The sequence below is a fragment of the Leucoraja erinacea genome, chromosome 28 (assembly GCF_028641065.1).
Source record: "Leucoraja erinacea ecotype New England chromosome 28, Leri_hhj_1, whole genome shotgun sequence".
Classification (NCBI taxonomy): Eukaryota; Metazoa; Chordata; class Chondrichthyes; order Rajiformes; family Rajidae; genus Leucoraja; species Leucoraja erinaceus.
The window spans coordinates 4,981,511-5,001,642 of NC_073404.1; the positions used below are offsets into that span (position 1 = coordinate 4,981,511).

The 20,132-nt window shown below is 48.5% G+C and overlaps 1 protein-coding gene across 4 annotated transcripts in view; it reads left to right on the top strand.

Annotated features, from left to right (window-relative positions):
- Positions 1-19,195, top strand: part of cluha (clustered mitochondria (cluA/CLU1) homolog a) — a 105,436-nt gene extending 86,241 nt beyond the window's left edge. For all 4 annotated transcript variants that reach the window (XM_055657564.1, XM_055657566.1, XM_055657567.1 and 1 more), the window contains exons 22-26: positions 749-870; positions 1,648-1,741; positions 8,456-8,590; positions 14,963-15,036; positions 17,184-19,195. In XM_055657564.1, the coding sequence (XP_055513539.1) occupies positions 749-870; positions 1,648-1,741; positions 8,456-8,590; positions 14,963-15,036; positions 17,184-17,352 (594 nt within the window). In that variant the 3' untranslated portion in view covers positions 17,353-19,195. The remainder of the gene's footprint in view (positions 1-748; positions 871-1,647; positions 1,742-8,455; positions 8,591-14,962; positions 15,037-17,183) is intronic.
- Positions 19,196-20,132: the final 937 nt, after the last annotated feature.

Here is a 20,132-nt window from a genome sequence, read left to right on the forward strand (position 1 = left end):
CAGTGGATCAAGCAGCATCTCTGGAGAACATCGATAGGTGACATTTTTTCTTTAAAGTCTAAAGAAGGGTCCTGACTCAATATCATCCATCCATGATCTCCAGAGATGCTGCCTGACCCACTGAGTTACTCCAGCACTTTGTGACCTTTTGGTTCAAGAACCTGGTGGTTGTTGTACGATGAACCATGGCGGTGGGGGACTTCATAGCTCCAGCCCGCTGGTAGCAGCGAGACGAGGGCAGGGCCCGCATGATGGACATCCTTGATGGTAGATGCTGCCTACTGGAGTGCGTTAAACATAAACCAAATCAAGACCGCACTCAAGTTCAGAGAGAAATTATATTATAGACCAATGTAGCCAACACTGTTCGCAATCATATTCTAACCTCAATAAAGGGTGCGGGTGGCACAGTGGTAGAGTTGCTGCCTTACAGCGCCCGAGACCTGGGTTTGACCCTGACTACGGGTGCTGTCTGTACGGAGTTTGTACCTTCTCCCCATGACCTGTGTGGGTTTTCTCCGAGATCTTCGGTTTCCTCCCACACTCCAAAGACGTACTGGTTTGTAGGTTAATTGGCTTGGTGTAAGTATAAAATTGTCCCTAGTTTATAGGATAGTGTTAGTGTGCGGGGATCGCTGGTCGGCGCGGACCCGGTGGGCCGAAGGGCCTTGTTTTCCGCGCTGTGTCTCTAAACTAAACTATGTCAGCGCATTCAATATACTCACATGTCCGTATGCTTTTTCCACAGAGTAACATTGGTCTTGTTTTACACGGGGTGATGGAGTACGACCTTTCCCTCAGGTTCCTGGAGAGTGCTCTGACCATCAATGGAAAATATCACGGAACAAAATCTCTCAAAGTTGCCATGAGGTAAAAACTGGTGTTTTCTAGTTGAAGAATTCTGTCCTCGGCTGATTTTTCGTGAAGGTGATAATTTTAAAAAAAAAAGACAAAATGCTGGAGTAGCTCAGCGGGTCGGGCAGCATCTCTGGAGAGAAGGAATGGGTGACGTTTCGGGTCGAGACCCTTCTTCAGACTGGTGGACACTGGTGAAGGGGCGGGGGTTGTTAATGGCCGATGATTGGACAAGTGTCTGAGGTGAAAAGACAAAATGTGTGAGGAAAAGGGGATAAGGATAGAAAAGGCATGAAATGTGAAACCATAGGAGGGAATATAGACGGCCGTATGCTCAAAGTGCTGGAGTAACCCAGCGGGTCAGGCAGAATCTCTTGAGATAATGGATAGGTGACATTTTGGGTCAGGGCCCTTCTTCAGATTCAGTAGCGATGCTGCCTGACCCGCTGAGTTACTCCAGCACTTGGTGTATCTTTATGTAAACCAGCATCTGCCGTTCTTTGTCTCTACACCATGTTTTTGACAATCAGTTTTTTTTTAAATGCTATTCTCTCTTTTTGTTTCTGTTCCTATCTCTCCCCCCTCCCCCCCCCCCCCCCCCCCCCCCCCCCCCCCCCCCCCCCCCCCCCCCTTGCCACCCCCCCCCCCCCCCCCCCCCCCCCCCCCCCCCCCCCCCCCCCCCCCCCCCCCCCCCCCCCCCCCCCCCCCCCCCCCCCCCCCCCCCCCCCCCCCCCCCCCCCCCCCCCCCCCCCCCCCCCCCCCCCCCCCCCCCCCCCCCCCACCGCTTGCCAGCCACCATCTGGTCGCACGAGTCTACGACAGCAAAGCGGAGTTTCGTTCAGCGTTGCAGCACGAGAAAGACGGGTACACCATCTACAAAAACCAGGTCAGTCTCACAGCTTCAGTGCGGTCGACACCTCTCATTTACGCCTTGTCACTGCCTGGCTCGGTGTTAATTATGCCATCTGCAGTTTCCATTTGCCAGCACGTTCCCAGCTGACGGGATACGCTGCGACATTTATCCCACAATGTGTTGGAGATCCGCGGGATTTTCTATTTGTTTTGATATTAATTTCTCCAGCTTTTTGGGTTCCCCTTTCACATGTTCGATGAACGTCCTTCTAGGCTCGTCCTTGAAGTTGCCCTCTCCTCCCTTCTCCCGGCCAGTGTTTCAGAGTATAATTAGCAGGTTTATAAGCATACAGCATGGAAACAGGCCCTTCGGCCCACCAAGCCCATACCACCCAGCAATCACCCTTTAGATTTTGGAGATACAGCAGGAAAACAGGCCCTTCGGCCCACCAAGTCCGTGCCGCCCAGCGATCACTCTGTCCATTAACACTCTTCCTATACACCGAGGAGAATTTACATGTTGTTTTTACCAAAGCTGATTAAACTCCAGATCTGTACGTCTTTGGAGTGTGGGAGGAAACCAGAGCACCTGGAGGAAACCCACGCAGTCACGGGGAGAACTTACAAACGCCGTACAGACAGCACCCATAGTCAGGATCGAACGCAGGTCTCTGAGGCAGCAACTCTACCGCTGCATCACCGTGCCCCGTTCACACACTAGTTCCATGTTGTCCCACTTTCTCATCCACTCCCTACACACGAGGGGCGATTTACAGAGAGCCAATTAACCTGCAAACCCACACGTCCATGGGATGTAGGAGGAAACCGGAGCGCCCGGAGGAAATCAACGCGGTCACAGAGAGAACGTGCAAACGCCACACAGACAGCGGCAGAGGTCAGGACCGAACCCGGGTCTCTAGCGCCGTTCTGCCAGCTGTGTCACTGTGGCGCCCAAAGATGTGTTGTGTGTGTGTGTGTGTGTGTGTGTGTGTGTGTGTGTGTGTGTGTGTGTGTGTGTGTGTGTGTGTGTGTGTGTGTGTGTGTGTGTGTGTGTGCGGAGTTTGCACGTTCTCCCCGTAATCGGCTGGGGCCACTGCGCCACCGTGCCGCCCCCATTGACCTTTCCCAGGGGCGGAACATAGCGGAGGGGTGACCTTGTAAATGTGTGTAATATCATGAGAGGGATAGATAGGGTGAATGCACAGAGTATTTTGCCCACGGCAGGGATATCAGGAGCCTGAGGACCTCTGTTTAAAGTGAGAGATGAAAGATTTAATAGGAACCTGAGGGGCATCTGTGCCTATTTCTTGACTAGTACAAGTGTCAGAGGTTGTGGGGAGAAGGCTGGAGAATGGGGTTAGATGGGAGAGATAGATCAGCCATGATTGAATGCCAGAGTAGACTCAATGGGCCGAATGGCCTAATGCCCCTGTCCCACTTAGGAAACCTGAACGGAACCCTCTGGAGACTTTGCGCCCCACCCAAGGTTTCCGTGCAGTTCCCGGAGGTTGCAGGTGGTTCCCGGAGGTTGCAGGTAGTGGAAGCAGGTAGGGAGACTGACAAAAACCTCCGGGAACCGCACAAAAACCTTGAGTGGGGCGCAAAGTCTCCAGAGGTTTCCGTTCAGGTTTCCTAAGTGGGACAGGGGCATTAGTCTACACCTATCACTTATGACCTTACTTCACCGGTATCATCTATATTTAGTCTACACTATTTTCTCGACGGGGATTAAGTTCTGTCAGATTCGAGACGCGAATAGATTTGTAGATTTCGAGTCTCCTGTGATGCTGGCTGCCTGTCTAACTGTCCGCTCGTTACTCTGCACCCAGCACCTCATGATTTCACAACTCAATGATTTATTTTACGAGCCGCCTCTTCTGTGTCGGGGACAGACAGACCCCCCCCTTTATTTTAAGTGAACACGTTGGAAGCACCGACTTGGTTTTCAACAGAACGGCATTGAATGCAAACGGTGGGACAGAAGAGCCCAGGACAAGCATTGATCTAAGCATTACAAAGACAACATGAAGCGAGTCATAGGATTATCTCAATGTCCGTTTACATTCAGCGTGGTCTGAAGAAATGTCTCCACCTGAGACGTCACCCATTCCTTTTCTCCAGAGATGCTGCCTGACCCGCTGAGTTACTCCAGTATTTTTTGTCTCTGTTCATTTGACTCATCAGGTTTGCAATTTAGTTTGGAGATGCAGTGGGGAAATCGGCCCTTCAGCCCACTCAGTCCCTGCCGACCAGTGAACACCCCGGGTAATCAATGTTCAGCATTGACTTGGTGAGCCAAATGGGCCCCTGTATCCATGTTTTATCTCTAAACTCTTAACTCATCTGCCTGCACACGCCACATTCCTCCATTTCCCACATATCTGTGCTTATCTAAAACATCTAAAAATCTCAAATATTTCAAAACCAATGCCTGCCGGCAACATCTTTAGATTTTACTTTAGAGATGCAGCACGAAACAGGCCCTTCGGCCCACCAAGTCCGTGCCAAGCAACGATCACCCCGTACACTCGCACTATCCAACATACTAGGGACAATTTTACAACTTATGGAGACCAATTAACCTACAAACCTGTACGTCTTTGGAGTGTGGGAGGAAAACGGAGCACCCGGAGAAAACCCACGCAGTCACAGGGAGAACGTACAAACTCCGTACAGACAAACATCCTTAAGGGCCTGTCCCACTTTCACGACCTCTGCCGAGTTTGCCCTTGACTCATACTCGTAGCATGGTCGTCACAAGGTCGTAGCAGGTCGTGATGCTAGTCGTAGGTACTCGTGGCATCAAGTAGGTCGGGGCGTTTTTCTAGTCTGATGAAAAATGTCCACGAGTGAAAAAGGTCTTGAATTAGGTCGAGAAAGTGGTAAAGGCCCTTTAGTCAGGATCGAACTGAGGTCTCTGGCGCTGTGAGGCTGCAGCTCTACCGCTGTGCCACTGTGATACCTCTCCTTTAAACTTTGCCCCTCTCACCGTAAAGTTATGCCCTCTAGCATTCGGCATTCCCATGGACATGCAGGCATCAGTTGCTGGCAGAGATGATTAGGTTAACTTGGCAACATGTTTGGCACAGACACCGTGGGCTGAAGGGCCTATTCCTGTGTTGTACCGCTGTGTAAGTGGGTACGTACCTGTAGTCAGGATCGAACCTGGATCTCTGTCACTGTAGGGGAGCAACTCTAGCGCTGTGTCAAGGTCCTCTATATATATATATATCTCTATATATATATATATCTAGATATAGATATAGATATAGAGATATAGATATAGATATATAGATATAGATATATAGATATATATATATCTATCTATCTATCTCTATCTATCTCTATCTATCTATCTATCTATCTATATCTATATCTATATATAAAAGATATATAAAAGATATATTTGAATACTAAATCTAGGTTAACCTGGGGTGTGGAATGTTCATAAATTCTAGGAGCAGAATTAGGCCATTCGGCCCATCAAGTCTACTCTGCCATTCAATCATGGCTGATCTATCTCTCCCTCCTAACCCCATTCTCCTGCCTTCTCCCCATAACCCCTGACACCCGTACTAATCACAAATCGGTCAATCTCCACCTTAAAAATATCCATTGACGTGACCTCCGCTGCATTCTGCGGCAATGAATTCCACAGATTCACCGCCCTGATACCAATAGTGTTTCAGATTTACTCGGTTTGGAGAGGATCTTGATGGATCGGGAACGATGCTGTCAAGTTGGAACGGGTGCGGAGAAGATTTACGGGGATGTTGCCAGGACAAAGAGGGTCTGAGCTCCAGGGAGAGGTTTATCAGGCTAGGGCTCTATTCCCTGGAGCGCAGGAGGATGAGGGGTGATCATATAGAGGTGTATAAGATCATGAGAGGAATAGATCGGGTAGATGCACAGAGTCTCTTGCCCTACATGTTGGCTGGTGTGGGTGGGCAAGTTGGGCCGGTTTCCGCGCTGCATAACTCCGTGAGGAGGCGAGGATTTGAAAACGCAAGCAATCCGTTTTAAAAATAATGATCTAGTAACGACGTAATCTGCTGTTATCCTCTTGCCCTTTAATTTCTGATCCCGTAAAAAGATACCTAATCTGCAATCTGAGTGGTGTGACATCGAGAGCATTGTTGCACAGACTGTGAGGATCGCTACAGTGTGCTGGGGCAGCAGGGCCAAGGCTGGGGACGGCAACAGGGTAAACAAACTCTTCAGGAAGGCTGGCTCCGTCCTGGGGGCGCAGTTGGAGTTGGATTCACGGGAGGTTGGTCTTGGAGGGGAGGATGCTCCTCAAACTGCGGAGCATCCTGGACAATGCAGCTCACCCCCTCCATGACACACACTGGTCAACCTGAGGAGCACCTTCAGCAACAGACTGGTTCCACCAAGATGCAGCACAGAACGCCACAGGAGATCCTTCTTCCCTGTTGCTATCAAACTGTACAACTCCTCCCCCCCCCAATATTTGCACATCCCCAACCCTGGACTTTGCGCTCGTCACTTTAATTTCATGTAGCGTGTGTTCTATGACTGTTGGCAGACTGATTTCCCTCCTGGGATAACTAATGTTCTATCGCATCGATAACTAATGTTCTATCGCATCGATAACTAATGTTCTCCCACACTACGGCACTGCCACACGCTGGCATGGTGGCACAGCGGTGGTCTGCTAGAGCTGCTGCCTCACGGCGCCAGAGGACCCAACTTTGATCCTGACCTCGGGTTGCGTCTGTGTGCGGAGTTTGCACGTTCTCCCCGCGACAGCGTGGGTTTCCTCCGGGTGCTCCGGGCCTCCTCCCGCATCCCAAAGACGAGCGGGTTTGTGGGTTATTTGGCCCTTCTGCAAATTGCCCCTCGTCTGTAGGGGGTGGAAGGGAAAGCGGGATAACATTGGACTAGTGTGAATGGGCGGTCGCTGGTCGGCGTGGACTCGTGGGCCACAGGGCCTAATCCAGGCTGTATCCTTAAATCAAAAATTAATCAAACCAATCGCATCAGAATAATGGACAAACAAGGAACTGCAGACGCTGACTTACAAAAAAAAAAAGACAAAGTGCTGGAGTAACTCAGGCAGTATCTCTGGAGAAGAGATAAGTGACATTTCGGGTCGGGACCCTCAGTCGGAAAAAGGGTCCCAACACGAAACCTCACCTATCCATGTTCTCCAGAGATGCAGCCTGACCCGCTGAGTTACTCCAGCACTTTGTGTCTTGTTTTGTAAACTAGCGTCTGGAGTTCCTTGCATTGATGTTCCTACGATTGGCAACAGGAAGAGGTTTACGTGCTGATAAATTTGACATTTAGGTTAAAGATCTAAGGTACATGAGTATCTAAGATCGGCATTCGAAAGGCTCCATGTCGGCCTTTTAGTTTGGTTTGGAAATACAGCGTGGAAACAGGCCCATCGAACCCACACCGACCAGCAATCACCCATACGCTGGTTCTATCCTACACTCAAGGATCATTTTATCAAAGCCAATTAACCTAGATATCTGCTTGTCTTTGGAATGTGGACGGAAACCAGAGCACCCGGAGAGAACCCACGTGATCAGAGGGAGAACGTGCAAACTCCGTACAGACAGCACCCGTGGTCAGGATCGAACCCGGGACTCTGGCGCTGTAAGGCAGCCCTGACCCCTGTTCCCGATCACTGTGGTCTCTGCTGTTGCTCTAGAAACTGTCTTCGAGAGGAAAGAGAATTTGAGTTATTCATCATAAAATTTGTGAAACGCCTGCTCTAAATGGCACGTAATATAATAAACACAATACCCTATAAAATCTACTTGGAACAGGAAACACGGAGATGATTTAGTTGACCGGTGTTCCACATGAGGTATTTCTCTTTGAAACAAATGGGCTTCTTTTGTCAGTGTTCCCTGTAATTATCACACAAGCTTACGGGGAGATCGTGAAATGCAATTAATTTCACCAGCAACTCGTCACCTCAGCTAATTCTTCCATTTAAATTGGCCAAGAAACTGGGCTAGATTGTGTTACTATAACAGCTTCTTCCCCTCTGTTATCAGGCTTCTGAACATTCCCTCCATAAGCTAGGGTCCTGTCCGATTCACCTCTACCCCATTGCAGACATTGGACTTTGTCTCTGGAACTGATGCGCTACAATGCTGAGAACTATATTCTACACTCTGTATCTTCCCCTTTGCTCTACCGATTGTACTTGAGTTTGACTTGATTGTATTTGTGTATAGTATTATCTGATCTTTAGACGTTAGAGATCTAGCGTGGGAACAGGCCATTGGCCCACAGAGTTCGCGCCGATCAGCGATCATCCCGTACACTAGCGCTATCCTGCACACACTAGGGACAATTTACAATGTATTTTTAACCAAAGCCTACAAACCCGTGCACCTTTGGAGTGTGGGGGGAAACCGGAGCATCTGGAGAGAACCCACGCGGTCACAGGGAGAACGTACAAACTCTGTACCGACAGCACCCACAATCAGGATCGCACCCGGGTCTCTGGTGCTGAAAGGCAGCATTTCTACCACTGCGCTTCTGTACGGCCCCGAATGGATAGCATGCGAAACAAAGCTTGTAGAAGGGTCCCAACATAAAATGTCACCTCTCCAGAGATGCTGCCTGACCCGCAGAGTTACTCCGGCACTTTGGTATAAACCAGCATCTGCAGTTGTTTGTTCCTAAATTAATTCTTTAATCATCTCTCTCTCTCTCTCTCTCTCTCTCTCTCTCTCTCTCTCTCTCTCTCTCTCTCCCTCCCCAGTTCGGTGAGAATCATGAAAAGACCAAAGAAAGTTCAGAGTATTTGAAATACCTCACGCAGCAGGCAGTGGCTCTGCAGCGTACCATGAATGAGATCTACAAGAACGGATCAAACGCCAGTATTCTTCCACTCAAGGTAAGCCAGGCGGCATTCATAGAGTGAGCGGGCAGATTGAGCCGGGGGTGCTGTGTTAGTGTTTCTCCACAACGTCGAGTGGCTAACTCTGCATCATACGTGCATTTGTCCGGGGTGTGAGGTGTTTAATCATTTCCCTTGGTTGAGGGAACTGGTCGGGATACATCACAGCACTGTTTGGGATCAGTCTGTGCAGGAAGGAACTGCAGATGCTGGTTCAAACCGAAGATAGACACAAATAGCTGGAGTAACTCAGCGGGACGGGCGGCATCTCTGGAGAGAAGGAGTAGGTGACGTTTCGGGTCGAGACCCTTCTTCAGACTAGGTTTTTTGAAGGCCATTGTTAGCAGTTGGGCGAAAACGAGAAGCTGGTGCAACTTGGATGGGAGAGGGATGGAGAGAGAGGGAATGCCAGGGTTACTTGAAGTTAGAGAAGTCAATATTCATACCACTGGAGTGTAAGCTGCCCAAGCGAAATATGAGATGCTGTTCTTCCAATTAGCGTTTAGCCTCACTCTGATAATGGAGGAGACTTGGGACAGAAAGTCCGTGTGGGAATGGGAAGGAGAATTTAAATGTTTGGCAAGCGGGAGTCTGAAGAAGGGCCTCGACCCGAAACATCACCCATTCCTTCCCTCCTGTGATGCTGCCTGTCCCACCGAGTTACTCCAGCTTTTTGTGTCTATCTTTGGGAACAGATTAGTTTAAAGATACAGTGGGGAAACAGGCCCTTCGGCCCACCGAGTCCATGCCGACTAGCGATCCCCGCACATTAACAGTATCCTACACGCACTAGGGACAATTTACAAGTTTACCGAAGCCAATTAACCTACAAACCTGTACGTCTTTGGAATATGGGTGGAAGCTGAGGATTCCGGAGAAAACCCACGCAGGTCACGGGGAGAACGTAGAAACTCCGTCTAGCCAAGTACCCGTAGTCAGGATCGAACCCGGGTCTCTGGCAGCGTGAGGCAGCAACTCTGCCACTTGTGTCTGATATTGTTGCTTCATCCCGATGCATCACTGGATGGTTTAGGTCATGTGATAGAAGTAAAATGAGGCCATTCGGACCATCTAATCTACTCCGCCATTCGATCATGGCTGATCTATCTCTCCCTCCTAACCCCATTCTCCTGCCTTCTCCCCATAACCCCTGACACCTGTACTAATCACGGCGGCGCAGACCCGGGTTGGATCCCGATTACGGGTGCTGTCTGTACGGAGTTTGTACGTTCCCCCCGTGACCTGCGTGGGTTTTCTCCGAGATCTTCAGTTTCGTCCCACACTCCAAAAATGTAACAATTGTTCCTAGTGGGTGTCGGAGAGTGTTAATGTGTGGGGATTGCTGGTCGGCACCGACCCGGTGGGCTGAAGGGCCTGTTCCCGCGCTATATCTCTAAACTAATCTAAAATCAAAAATCTATCCCTGCCTTAAAAATATTCATTGACGGCCTGGCCTCTACAGCCTTCTGTGGCAAATAATTCTACAGATTCACCTCTCTTTGGGAACAGCATCCAAGACCACAAGGAATTGCAGAGAATTGTGAATGTAGCCCAGACCATCACACAAACTAATTTCCCTTCCATTGACTCCATTAAAGTCTCATCAAAGATAATCTGAGGGTCTTCAATGAGGTAGAGGGTGGTTCAGGATCACTCTAGTTGGTGATAGGATGGTTCAGTTGCCTGATAACAGCTGGGAAGAAACTGTCCCTGAATCTGGAGGTGTGCGTTTTCACACTTCTGTACCTCTTGCCCGATGGGAGAGGGGAGAAGAGGGAGTGGCCAAGGTGCGACTGGTCCTTGATTATGCTGCTGGCCTTGCCGAGGCAGCGTGAGATATAAATGCAGTCAATAGATGGGAGGTTGGTTCGTGTGATGGTCTGGGCTGCGTCCACAATTTGCTGCAATTTCTTGCGGTCTTGGACGGAGCTGTGAGGAACCTGATAGGATGCTCTCTATGGCGTATCTGTAGAAGTTGGTGAGAGTTGTTGGGGAGATGCCTCGAACATCCTAAACCTTCTAACGAGATAGAGTCGTTGCTTCAATACGAGTAGTCCAGGATAAGTTGTTGGTGATATTGACTCCTAGGAATTTAAAGATTTCACCATCTCTACTTTGGCACCGTCAATGCAAACTGGGGTGTGTGGACCGCTTCACTTCCTGAACCCAATCACTATCTCCTTTATCTTGCTGACATTGAGAGGAAGGTTGTTGTCTCGACACACGGTTCTCGATCTCCTTCCTATATTCCGTCTCACCATTTTTCATGTCTGTGTGTGCCTGCATATAAAATGATGAGCGGCATGGATGGACTAGACAGTCGGACCCTTTTCCCCCAGGATGGAAATATCAAACGCTTGAGGGCATTGATTTTCGGTGAGAGGGGCTCAAATTTAAAGGAGATGTGCAGGCAAATTTAATGCAGAGAGTGGTGAGTGCCTGTAACATGCCAGCAGAGATGGAGGCAGATACGATAGTGGTGTTTAAGAGACATTTGGATAAGCGTATGGATATGTAGGGAATGGAGGGATGTGGATCATGGGCAGATAGATAAGAGTTGGTCTTGGCATCACGTTCGGCACAGACATTGTGGGCCGAAGGGCCTGTTCCTGTGCTGTACTTTTCTATGTTCTGAAAATAGCCGCCCTCTGGTCTTATTTAGGGACAAATGTGATTTTTGGCATCGCGAGCACCAGTCATTCTGAAGTGACTTGAAGTACTTTAAAATCCCCGAGTGCTGGCTGCGTACCACAGACTAATTACCACAGAGTCATTTCGGGGGAAATTGCTGTCGTTCAGAGCCCCTTTTTAATATTGATGTCAAGTGGTTAATCCTGTTTGGATTAGGCAGCATAATGGAGACTGTGTCATTATAACAGCCTCAGTTAACTCTTGAAGGGGCCAGATCGAGACATCACAGTTTCATGTTTCTGCTGGGATGGAGGGTTCAATGAAGCTTTAATGTCACGTATGCAAACACACAGTGAAATAATTTTCTTACAAACAGTCCAGTAGAGTAACACCATATCACCATCGATTAGCAGTTGTACGGAAATAGTCTACTGAGCCCAGATGCAGGAGACGCCATGTTGTTCCGCCATTTTCCAAGTCCAGTCCGCGCTCTAGTCGTGCCTGGTTCAGGCGAGTCCCAGGCTTCTGCAGGGCCTCCATCCATCGCCTTCCTTGGTCGACCAGCAAACCCACGTCCCTCTCCTCGCCCGTCCACCTTTGTTTCCCGGGGATAGACACAAAATGCTGGAGTAACTCAGCGGGACAGGCAGCATCTCTGGAGGGAAGGAATGGGTGAAGTTTCGGGTCGAGACCCTTCTTCGGACCGGGGGGGGGGGGGGGGAGTTGGAGCTCCCGCAGTCGACCTCATGGGCGCGCAGGGCCAGACCCCGGTTCCCCCTCCTCTCTGACCGGCCTTGCTCCTCGCCTGTCCCATCCATCGTTGTCGCAGGCTCTGGTCTTTGGGGGACGAGCAGGGAGGGGCCGGCTCAGCGGGCGCCCAATGTCCAGGCCCCGGGTCCAGGGAGTGTGGGCCAGCTCGGTAGCTCCTCCTGCAGGCCGCGGGTGGCTGGGTTCATGGGAGAGGGAGGAACCACGTGCTCTTGTCCACTGACACACCACAGGGCCACTGACAATGCAGACTGTGCCCAGGGAGACAGACCTGATGCAGAGAAGAGACGGAAATATGTCCACACGTCTCTGCCTCTTCCCAACCCACAGGAGTCTAGTCTAGTTTCGAGATACAGCGCGGAAACAGCCCCTTCTGCCCACTGAGTCCACAGCGACCAGCATTTATTGTCACATGTGCCAATTAAGGTACAATGTCCCACATCCCAAAGACGTACAGGTTTGTAGGTTAATTGGCTCCTGTAAATTGTGCCGAGTGCTAATATAAGGGGTGATTACTGGATGGTAAGAACTCGGTGGGCTGATGGGCCTGTTTCCACGCTGCATCTCTAAAGTTAAACTAAAGTCTGTCGTACGTGTATGAGACATTTTCTTGCTGGTTATTTCCAAAGCCCATGTCTTGAGGCGTGGCTGCTCTGTTTAGTTTGGAGATACAACACTGAAACAGGCCCTTCAGCCCACCGAGTCTACACTAACCATCTATCACCCGTTTACACTAGTTCTATGTTATACCACTTTCTCATCCACTCCCTGCCAATTGGAGGCAATTTACAGATACTAATTAACCTTGATTCGTCACCTACCCTAATTGATTCTTGACTCGTACAGGTGTCAGGGGTTATGGGGAGAAGGCAGGAGAATGGGGTTAGGAGGGAGAGAAAGATCAGCCATGATTGACGGCGGAGAAGACTTGATGGGCTGAATGGCCTAATTCTGCTCCTATCACATAAACTTATGAACCTACAAACATGCACGTCTTTGGGATGTGGGAGGAAACTGGAGCACCCGGAGGAAACCTACGCGATCTCAGGGAGAACGTACAAACTTCACACAGGCAGCACCCGAGGTCAGGATCGAACCTGGGTCTCTGGCGCTGTGAGGGTCCACCATGATGCCCTCGATTATTATCTAGTTTAGAATCACTTGAACTGTGCCCGCATTACACAGTGATAGACCAGAGAGAGCCTTAACGACCCGAAACGTCAGCAATTCCTTTTGTCCAGAGATGCTGCCTGTCCCTCTGAGTTACTCTGGCATTTTATGCCTACCTTCGGTCTAAACCAGCACCGCCAGCTCCTTCCTGCACATTTAACTATATATATTGATTCCAACTCTAAAATCACTTAATCGCTTGAGCAAGAATATTTTTCCTTCTTCTTCGAGTTGTGCTTCATATCACAAGTTGTGGTGCATACACCAGTCCACAGCTACCTGCAGTGGATCGTACTGGAGTCTGCATGGGGCATCTGGGTTGGAACCTCACAGATAATGCACCACAAAATAGAGTTTGACATTCAACACTCTGGATAGGATTACTGCCTGCCTCCGAGATGTTGCAACCAGCACCTCAACAACTCTGCGGCCAAAAGCACCGACAAAGCATCTGTGATGAGAACAGAAATCAGATACTGTGGTCGTTCATTGAATGGTCTTTTTGTGCTTGACCTGGTTCATGTTTTCCTCCTGTGATTGCGTAAGCTGGGTTTGTTCAGTAATCTGTATTTAACGCAGGTTTCTCTCCTGCTATCTTTGTCACTTGGCAAGAATACCCAGCAAACAGCTAACATTGGCCTGAGTCATTCATCGTTGTAGATAGACACAAAATGCTGGAGTAACTCAACGGGACAGGCAGCATCTCTGGAGAGATGGAATGGGTGACGTTTCGGGTCGAGACCCTTCTTCAGACTTCTTTATCATTGTTACTTTTTTTGCATATCTTTCATCCATTTGTCCAATATCTCTCTACATCACTGTCTATATCTCTCGTTCCCCTCTCCCCCGAATCTGTCTGAAGAAGGGTCTCGACCCGAAACGTTGCCCGTTCCTTCTCTCCAGAGACGCTGCCGGTCCCGCTGAGTTACTCCAGCATTTCGTGTCTAATCCTTTATTACTTAAGCAACCAAAGGCAGTGCATGGTTCATAGGCTAGTGTATAGTGTTCACAAGCCTACTTGTTGTAGGGAAGAAGCGATTCTTGAACCTGGAGGTCACGGTTTTCAGGCTCCTGTACCTTCTTCCCGATGGCAGGAGTGAAATGAGCTCGTGGCCAGGGTGGTGTGGGTCACTGATGATGCTGGCTGCCTTGTTGAGGCAGCGACTCCTGTAGGTCCCATCGATGGTGGGGAGGTCGATACCCGTGTTCACCACTTGATGTAATCACCTTAGTTCCTGGGCATTTGAGTTGCTGGACCAGGCTGTGATGCAACTGGTCAATATGCTCTCTACCGTACACCTGCAGCAGTTCATGAGCATTTTGATGAGCATAGTGGTTCAGCAGTAGAGTTGCTGCCTTACAGCACGAAAGACCCGGGTTCGATACTGACTAAGGGTGGTGTCTGTACGGAGTTTGCAAGTTCTCCCTGTGACCGCGTGCGTTTTCTTCGGGTGCTCTAGTTTCCTTCCACACGCCAAAGAAGTACATGTTTGTAGATTAATTGGCTTCGGTAAAAAAACTGCAAATTGTCCCTATTGTGTAGGATAATGCTAGTGTACGGGAATCGCTGATCAGCGCAGACTCGGTGGGCTGAAGGTATTGTCCCTGCGCTGTATCTCTAAAGTCTAAAGACTCGGTGCAAAGCTATTGGGAGGGGTTGGGATTTGGACCAAACCATTCCCAAACATGGCAAGATCTCCCTCCTCCGCTCCACAATTACTGACGTTGGCTGTTTGCTAAAAGGTGTGTGATTGGGCACTGTGTGTGCCAAGCCACTAATCGCTCTGTCTCCCCCAACAGTTCACAGCTCCCATCATGTCGAGTGTGTTAGAACAGCTCAACGTCATCAACGGGATTCTCTTCATTCCCCTCAGGTAAGGACCAAACATTTGCACCTTCACAAGTTGCACAAAGTCGGCACGGTGGCGCAGCGGTCACAGCGCCAGAGACCCGGGTTCAATCCTGACCACCGGTGCTCTGTGTATTGGAGTTTGTAACTTCTTCCTGGGACCGCGTGGGTTTTCTCCGGGTGCTCCAGTTTCCTCCCACTCTCCAAAGAATCTACAGGTTTGTAAAATTGTAAATTGTCCCTAGTGTGTAGGATAGTGCTAGTGTACGGGGTGATCGCTGGTCGGCGCGGACCCGGTGGGCTGAAGGGCTTGATTCCACGCTAAAGTCTAAAGGCGTTGCCTGCACAAGCATTGGTTTTGAAACATTTGAGGTTTTTAGACAGGCACATGGATAAGCAGGGAATGGAGGGGTGTGGATTACATGGAGACAGATGAGTTAATAGTTTAGAGATACAGCATGGACACAGGGTCATCGGCCCACCGAGTGTACTAACCACATCGATCACCTGTTCACACTAGTTCTTTCGCATGCACTCCCTACATTCTATGGGCAATTTCCAGAGGGTCATTAACCTACAAACCAGCACGTCTTCAGGATGTGGGTGGAGACGGGAGGAAACCCACGTGGTCACAGGGAAAACGTGCAAACTCCGCTCACAGACGGCCCCTGACATCAGGATCGAGTCCTGGTCTCCGGCCGGCGCTGTGAGGCAGCAGCACTACCACCTGCGCCACTGTGCTGTTCTACAGTGTAGAAGTTGACTTTAACCTGGCATCATGCAGGGCAAGGCGGTTGTGGGATGGAGGGCCTGTTCCTGTGCTGTGCTGAAGAGTCGAGAATGTTTTATTGTCCTTTGTCCCGAAATGGAGGAATAAAATTCTTAAGGGCCTGTCCCTCGAGCATGCGACCAAACCGGAAGCGGGGGCCACGCGGAGGTCGAGTGATCCCGTACCAGTTGACGTGAAGTTCGAGCCAAGTCCGCGGGAAGTTCGCGCTAGGCGTACGCCGTCAAGACGCTGCGTACGGCATCGAGACGCTGCGTACGGCCTCAATGCGGCTGCGGGCAGGCCGTTGCCGCGTGGAATTGTTGAACAGTGTCAGTTTTTCGGAGCCCCGCGCGGTCAGGACCAGCCCCGCACAACTCCATACGGCTCCGGCGATCGAAGTGGGACCGGCCCAGTGAGGCCGTACGGCTCAAGCGACCACGTTAGGTCGCGCTTGCCGCATGGAGTCGCACGCAGTCTCATGCTCGTGGGACAGGCCCTTTACATAGTCTGAAGAAAGGTCTTGACCCGAAATGTCATCTATTCCTTCCATCATGAGATAGAAACATAGAAAAAAAAGGTGCAGGAGTAGGCCATTCGACCCTTCGAGCCAGCACCGCCATTCAATATAATCATGGCTGATCATCCAGAATCAGTACCCCGTTCCTGCTTTCTCCCCATATCCCTTGATTCCGTTAGCCCTAAGAGCTGTATCTAACTCTCTCTTGAATACATCCAGTTAATTGGCCTCCACTGCCTTCTGTGGCAGAGAATTCCACAGATTCACAACTCTCTCCGTGAAAAAGTGTTTCCTAATCTCAGTCCTAAATTGCCTACTCCTTATTCTTAAACTGTGACCCCCCTGGTTCTGGACTCCCCCAACATGGAGAACATTTTTCCTGCATCTAGCCTGACCAATCCCCTAAGAATTGTGTTTGTTTCTGTAGGATCCCCTATCCTATATAAGCCCCGTTCCAGTGAATATGATGCAGATGCTGCCTGTCCCGCTGAGTTACTCCAGCATTTCCTTCCCACGAATACAATCCTTGCTTGAGGGCTGTGCCCGAGCCGGCTGCCTGCCCCTTTTCCGGGGTTACGCCCGTGCCCGAGTGGCACTAGAGAGGGACTGACTACACGCTGTCTGCGGGCAAACTGGGGGATTTCCGGGGCCGCTGGGCGGTGGAATGCAGCCACGACAAGGATTGTAACATTGGTGTTTAATATATTTGATATTTAAGGATATTTGGTTTACTTTGTACTATGGTGGTGGGTTTGTTGGTATTGTTTTGTATTGTACATATTATTCTTGTTTTCATTGATTCAATTTATTTTTGGTTTAAACAAAATAATTTAAAAAAAATAATAATATCCTATCTTCTTGCTGCCGTGTGTTGTGCGATCTACAGTCAGAAGGAGCTGGAGAATCTGAAGGCTGAGGTGCACAGGCGTCAGGCACTGCACGACACCTTCTGCATCGCCGAGCAAGAGAACTCGGCTGAAGGGACGGGAACTGAATCCGACCACGGGAAGAGCCAGGCCATCGTCGAAACGTCCACAGCCCAGGCTTCAGCGTAAAGAGGGGGGCTCTCGCCCTTCCAGAACCTTCCGGAAGCTGGGGCCCGGGGCTTGCAGCCAGGAGGAGGAAGAGACGTGTTGCAATAACTGCCGTGTCTCACACCAAAACAAATGCACTGGTACCTATTAATGTGTTGCATTTCGTGTTTCTTTTTATTTTTCTTCTTCTTTGGAAATGAAACCTGCAATTGCAGATCTGACTAATATCAAAGCCTTAGCAGCGGCATCAGCTGCACAATGTCTTTTTCTTTTTAAGGGAAAAAAAACTATATTTAAAAATAATAGTTGCTTGCAAACCGTCACTTGTAAAGTTCTACAACTCACTTGTACAGTCACTAAATCAATCAGCTCTTTGTAAACTACATGTGTAATAGCCTCAAGAAACTGTACATATAACAAAATTCCAAAAGAATGAACCTTGGAATACTTAAAATACTCAGGTCATTATATTGTTGTATAAGGGCACCAACTGAAAAAGAAATTGAGACTTTGATATTCAGAACCAACTTGTTCTTTCCATTTTGCAACTGTTGATGATTTACTGCCGCTACGTCCAACTAGTTCAGCAAACAAACCTGGCCAGGAATCAGGTTCCCCTTCAGCTGATGCCACCGGTACAGGGAAACTATGCTCCCATTTTAATTGTCAACAACAAATTTCCACCTCTTTTTGTTTTTCCCCTCCGATGCAATCCACTTAAAAAAGCTGGTGACTTTCATATCCTGGAAACCGTCCACATTATATTTGGAAACTTGTGTGTTTGCTATTAGTAACTGGATTGTTCTCTCTCGGGGGAGACTTCTGCTTCGAATTGGAATTCGAGTTTGGAATTGGAATTGAAATTTGAATTGGAATTCAAATTGGAAATGGAATTGTAATTCGAGAGTTGGAATTGGAATTTGAATTGGAAATGGAATTCGAATTGGAATTAAAATTGGAAATGGAATTGGAATTCAAAATTAGAATTCAAATTGGAAATGGAATTGTAATTCGAGTTGGAATTGGAATTTGAATTGGAAATGTGATTCAAATTGGAATTCAAATTGGAAATGGAATTGGAATTCAAATTGGAAATGGAATGGGAATTGGAATTCGAAGTGTCTTTCAAGCCAGTGAATTAGCCGCAACCTGTACTAGGGTTTTTGTTTTGTATTGCATTGTGGCAAAGTTTCAGAGCAGTGTGTCTGAGGGACAGTGGGATTTTCTTAGTCCAGTTACGTGTGACGAAGCCACTTGCACGTTGCACAGTGCACTCACCGGGGTGGATCTTGTACTTTCCAGTGATAGCTGTGACCAAGAGAGACAATGACGCTATTTAAAATAAATAAATAAATAAATGACCCTCGAGCAGCCTATGTATGTTGTGGTACTGATGATACAGAGATACATTTATGAAGAGAAATAAATGCTATATAGTATATTCTCAAATTGTATAATCGTATTTCACGTGATGTGATTATGGAATCTTTACACAGTAACTGCCTCTCATTAAGAGTGTGTAATCAGTGTCTGAGTAAGATACATTTTCTTTTTATCGGGGTGACCATGTGATTTTCCTTGCACTGCTTTCCGAACTGTAGCCTGGGTGTATGAATTAATGCAAAAATCATTCTAAATTTCCGCAGTCTATTGCCCCACTGAATGTTAACATTATGCTAAAAGCTTTCAGATTTTTCTCAAATGCTGGAGAGGGGAGGGGGGTGGGGGGGGGTTATGTGTAAATGTGTGGCATTCTGTGTAGAAAGCAAGAAAGGCTAAAGGGGGTATCTTCAATGCAAACCAACTTGTTCTTAAATTATTTGAATTCACCACCAACTGTTCAATAAATGATGAGCAAGATGCGCTGGCTTGTTATTTACCTGTTTATTTCACATTTTGTTTCCCAAAGGGGGAGGGGGGGGGGGGGGGGGAGGTAGAAATCTATATTAGAACATAGAACAATTGATCAATTTACAGTGTATAGATACATGATGTTCAAGAAAGAACTGCAGATGCTGGAAAATCGAAGGTAGACTAAGGGTTTCAGCCCCGCACCAGCCAAGTTTCTCCAGCAATTGTGTCTACCTTTGTGCAGATACATGATAAGGGAATAACGTTTAGAGCCAGGTAAAGCCAGCAAAGTCCGATCAAGGATAATCCGAGGGTCACCCATGAGGTAGACAGTAGTTCAGCACTGCTCTCTGGTTGTGGTGGGATGGTTCAGTTGCCTATTAACAGCTGGGAAGAAACTATCCCTGAATCTGGAGGTATGCGCTTTCACACTTCTGCACCTTTTGCCTGAATCTGGAGTTTAGCCGTTTTGAAAGGCACTTTGTGTATGTAAAATGTTGGTCAATGCAAAGGAAAATTGAAGATGTCTGCCAAAAAAAATGATTACTCGTGATAGTTGAACTGGAGTAATCCCTTTTATGATTCGGGCAAAAGGGTGTAAATGCATTGATATAGTGTGTACAAGCTTGGCCTCTCCAGCAGGCCAGCCTGTTATTTTTGTCACAGACCAAATGGAAATCTTACATTTTGTGTGTCAGAATCTGTATTGATTGACCTTTTCAACAAGCCTTTATTTTGTATCATTCAAGAGGATTCTTTATCTGTCAATTATCTCTGCCCGGTTAACACACGTCACAGGAAGATTTTTTTAAAGTCACAAAGTGCTGGAGTAACTCAACGGGTCAGGCGGCATCCCTGGAGAACATGGACACGTGATGTGTAGGAAGGAACTGCAGATGCTGGTTTAGACCGCAGATTGACGCAAAAAGCTGGAGTAACTCAACGGGACG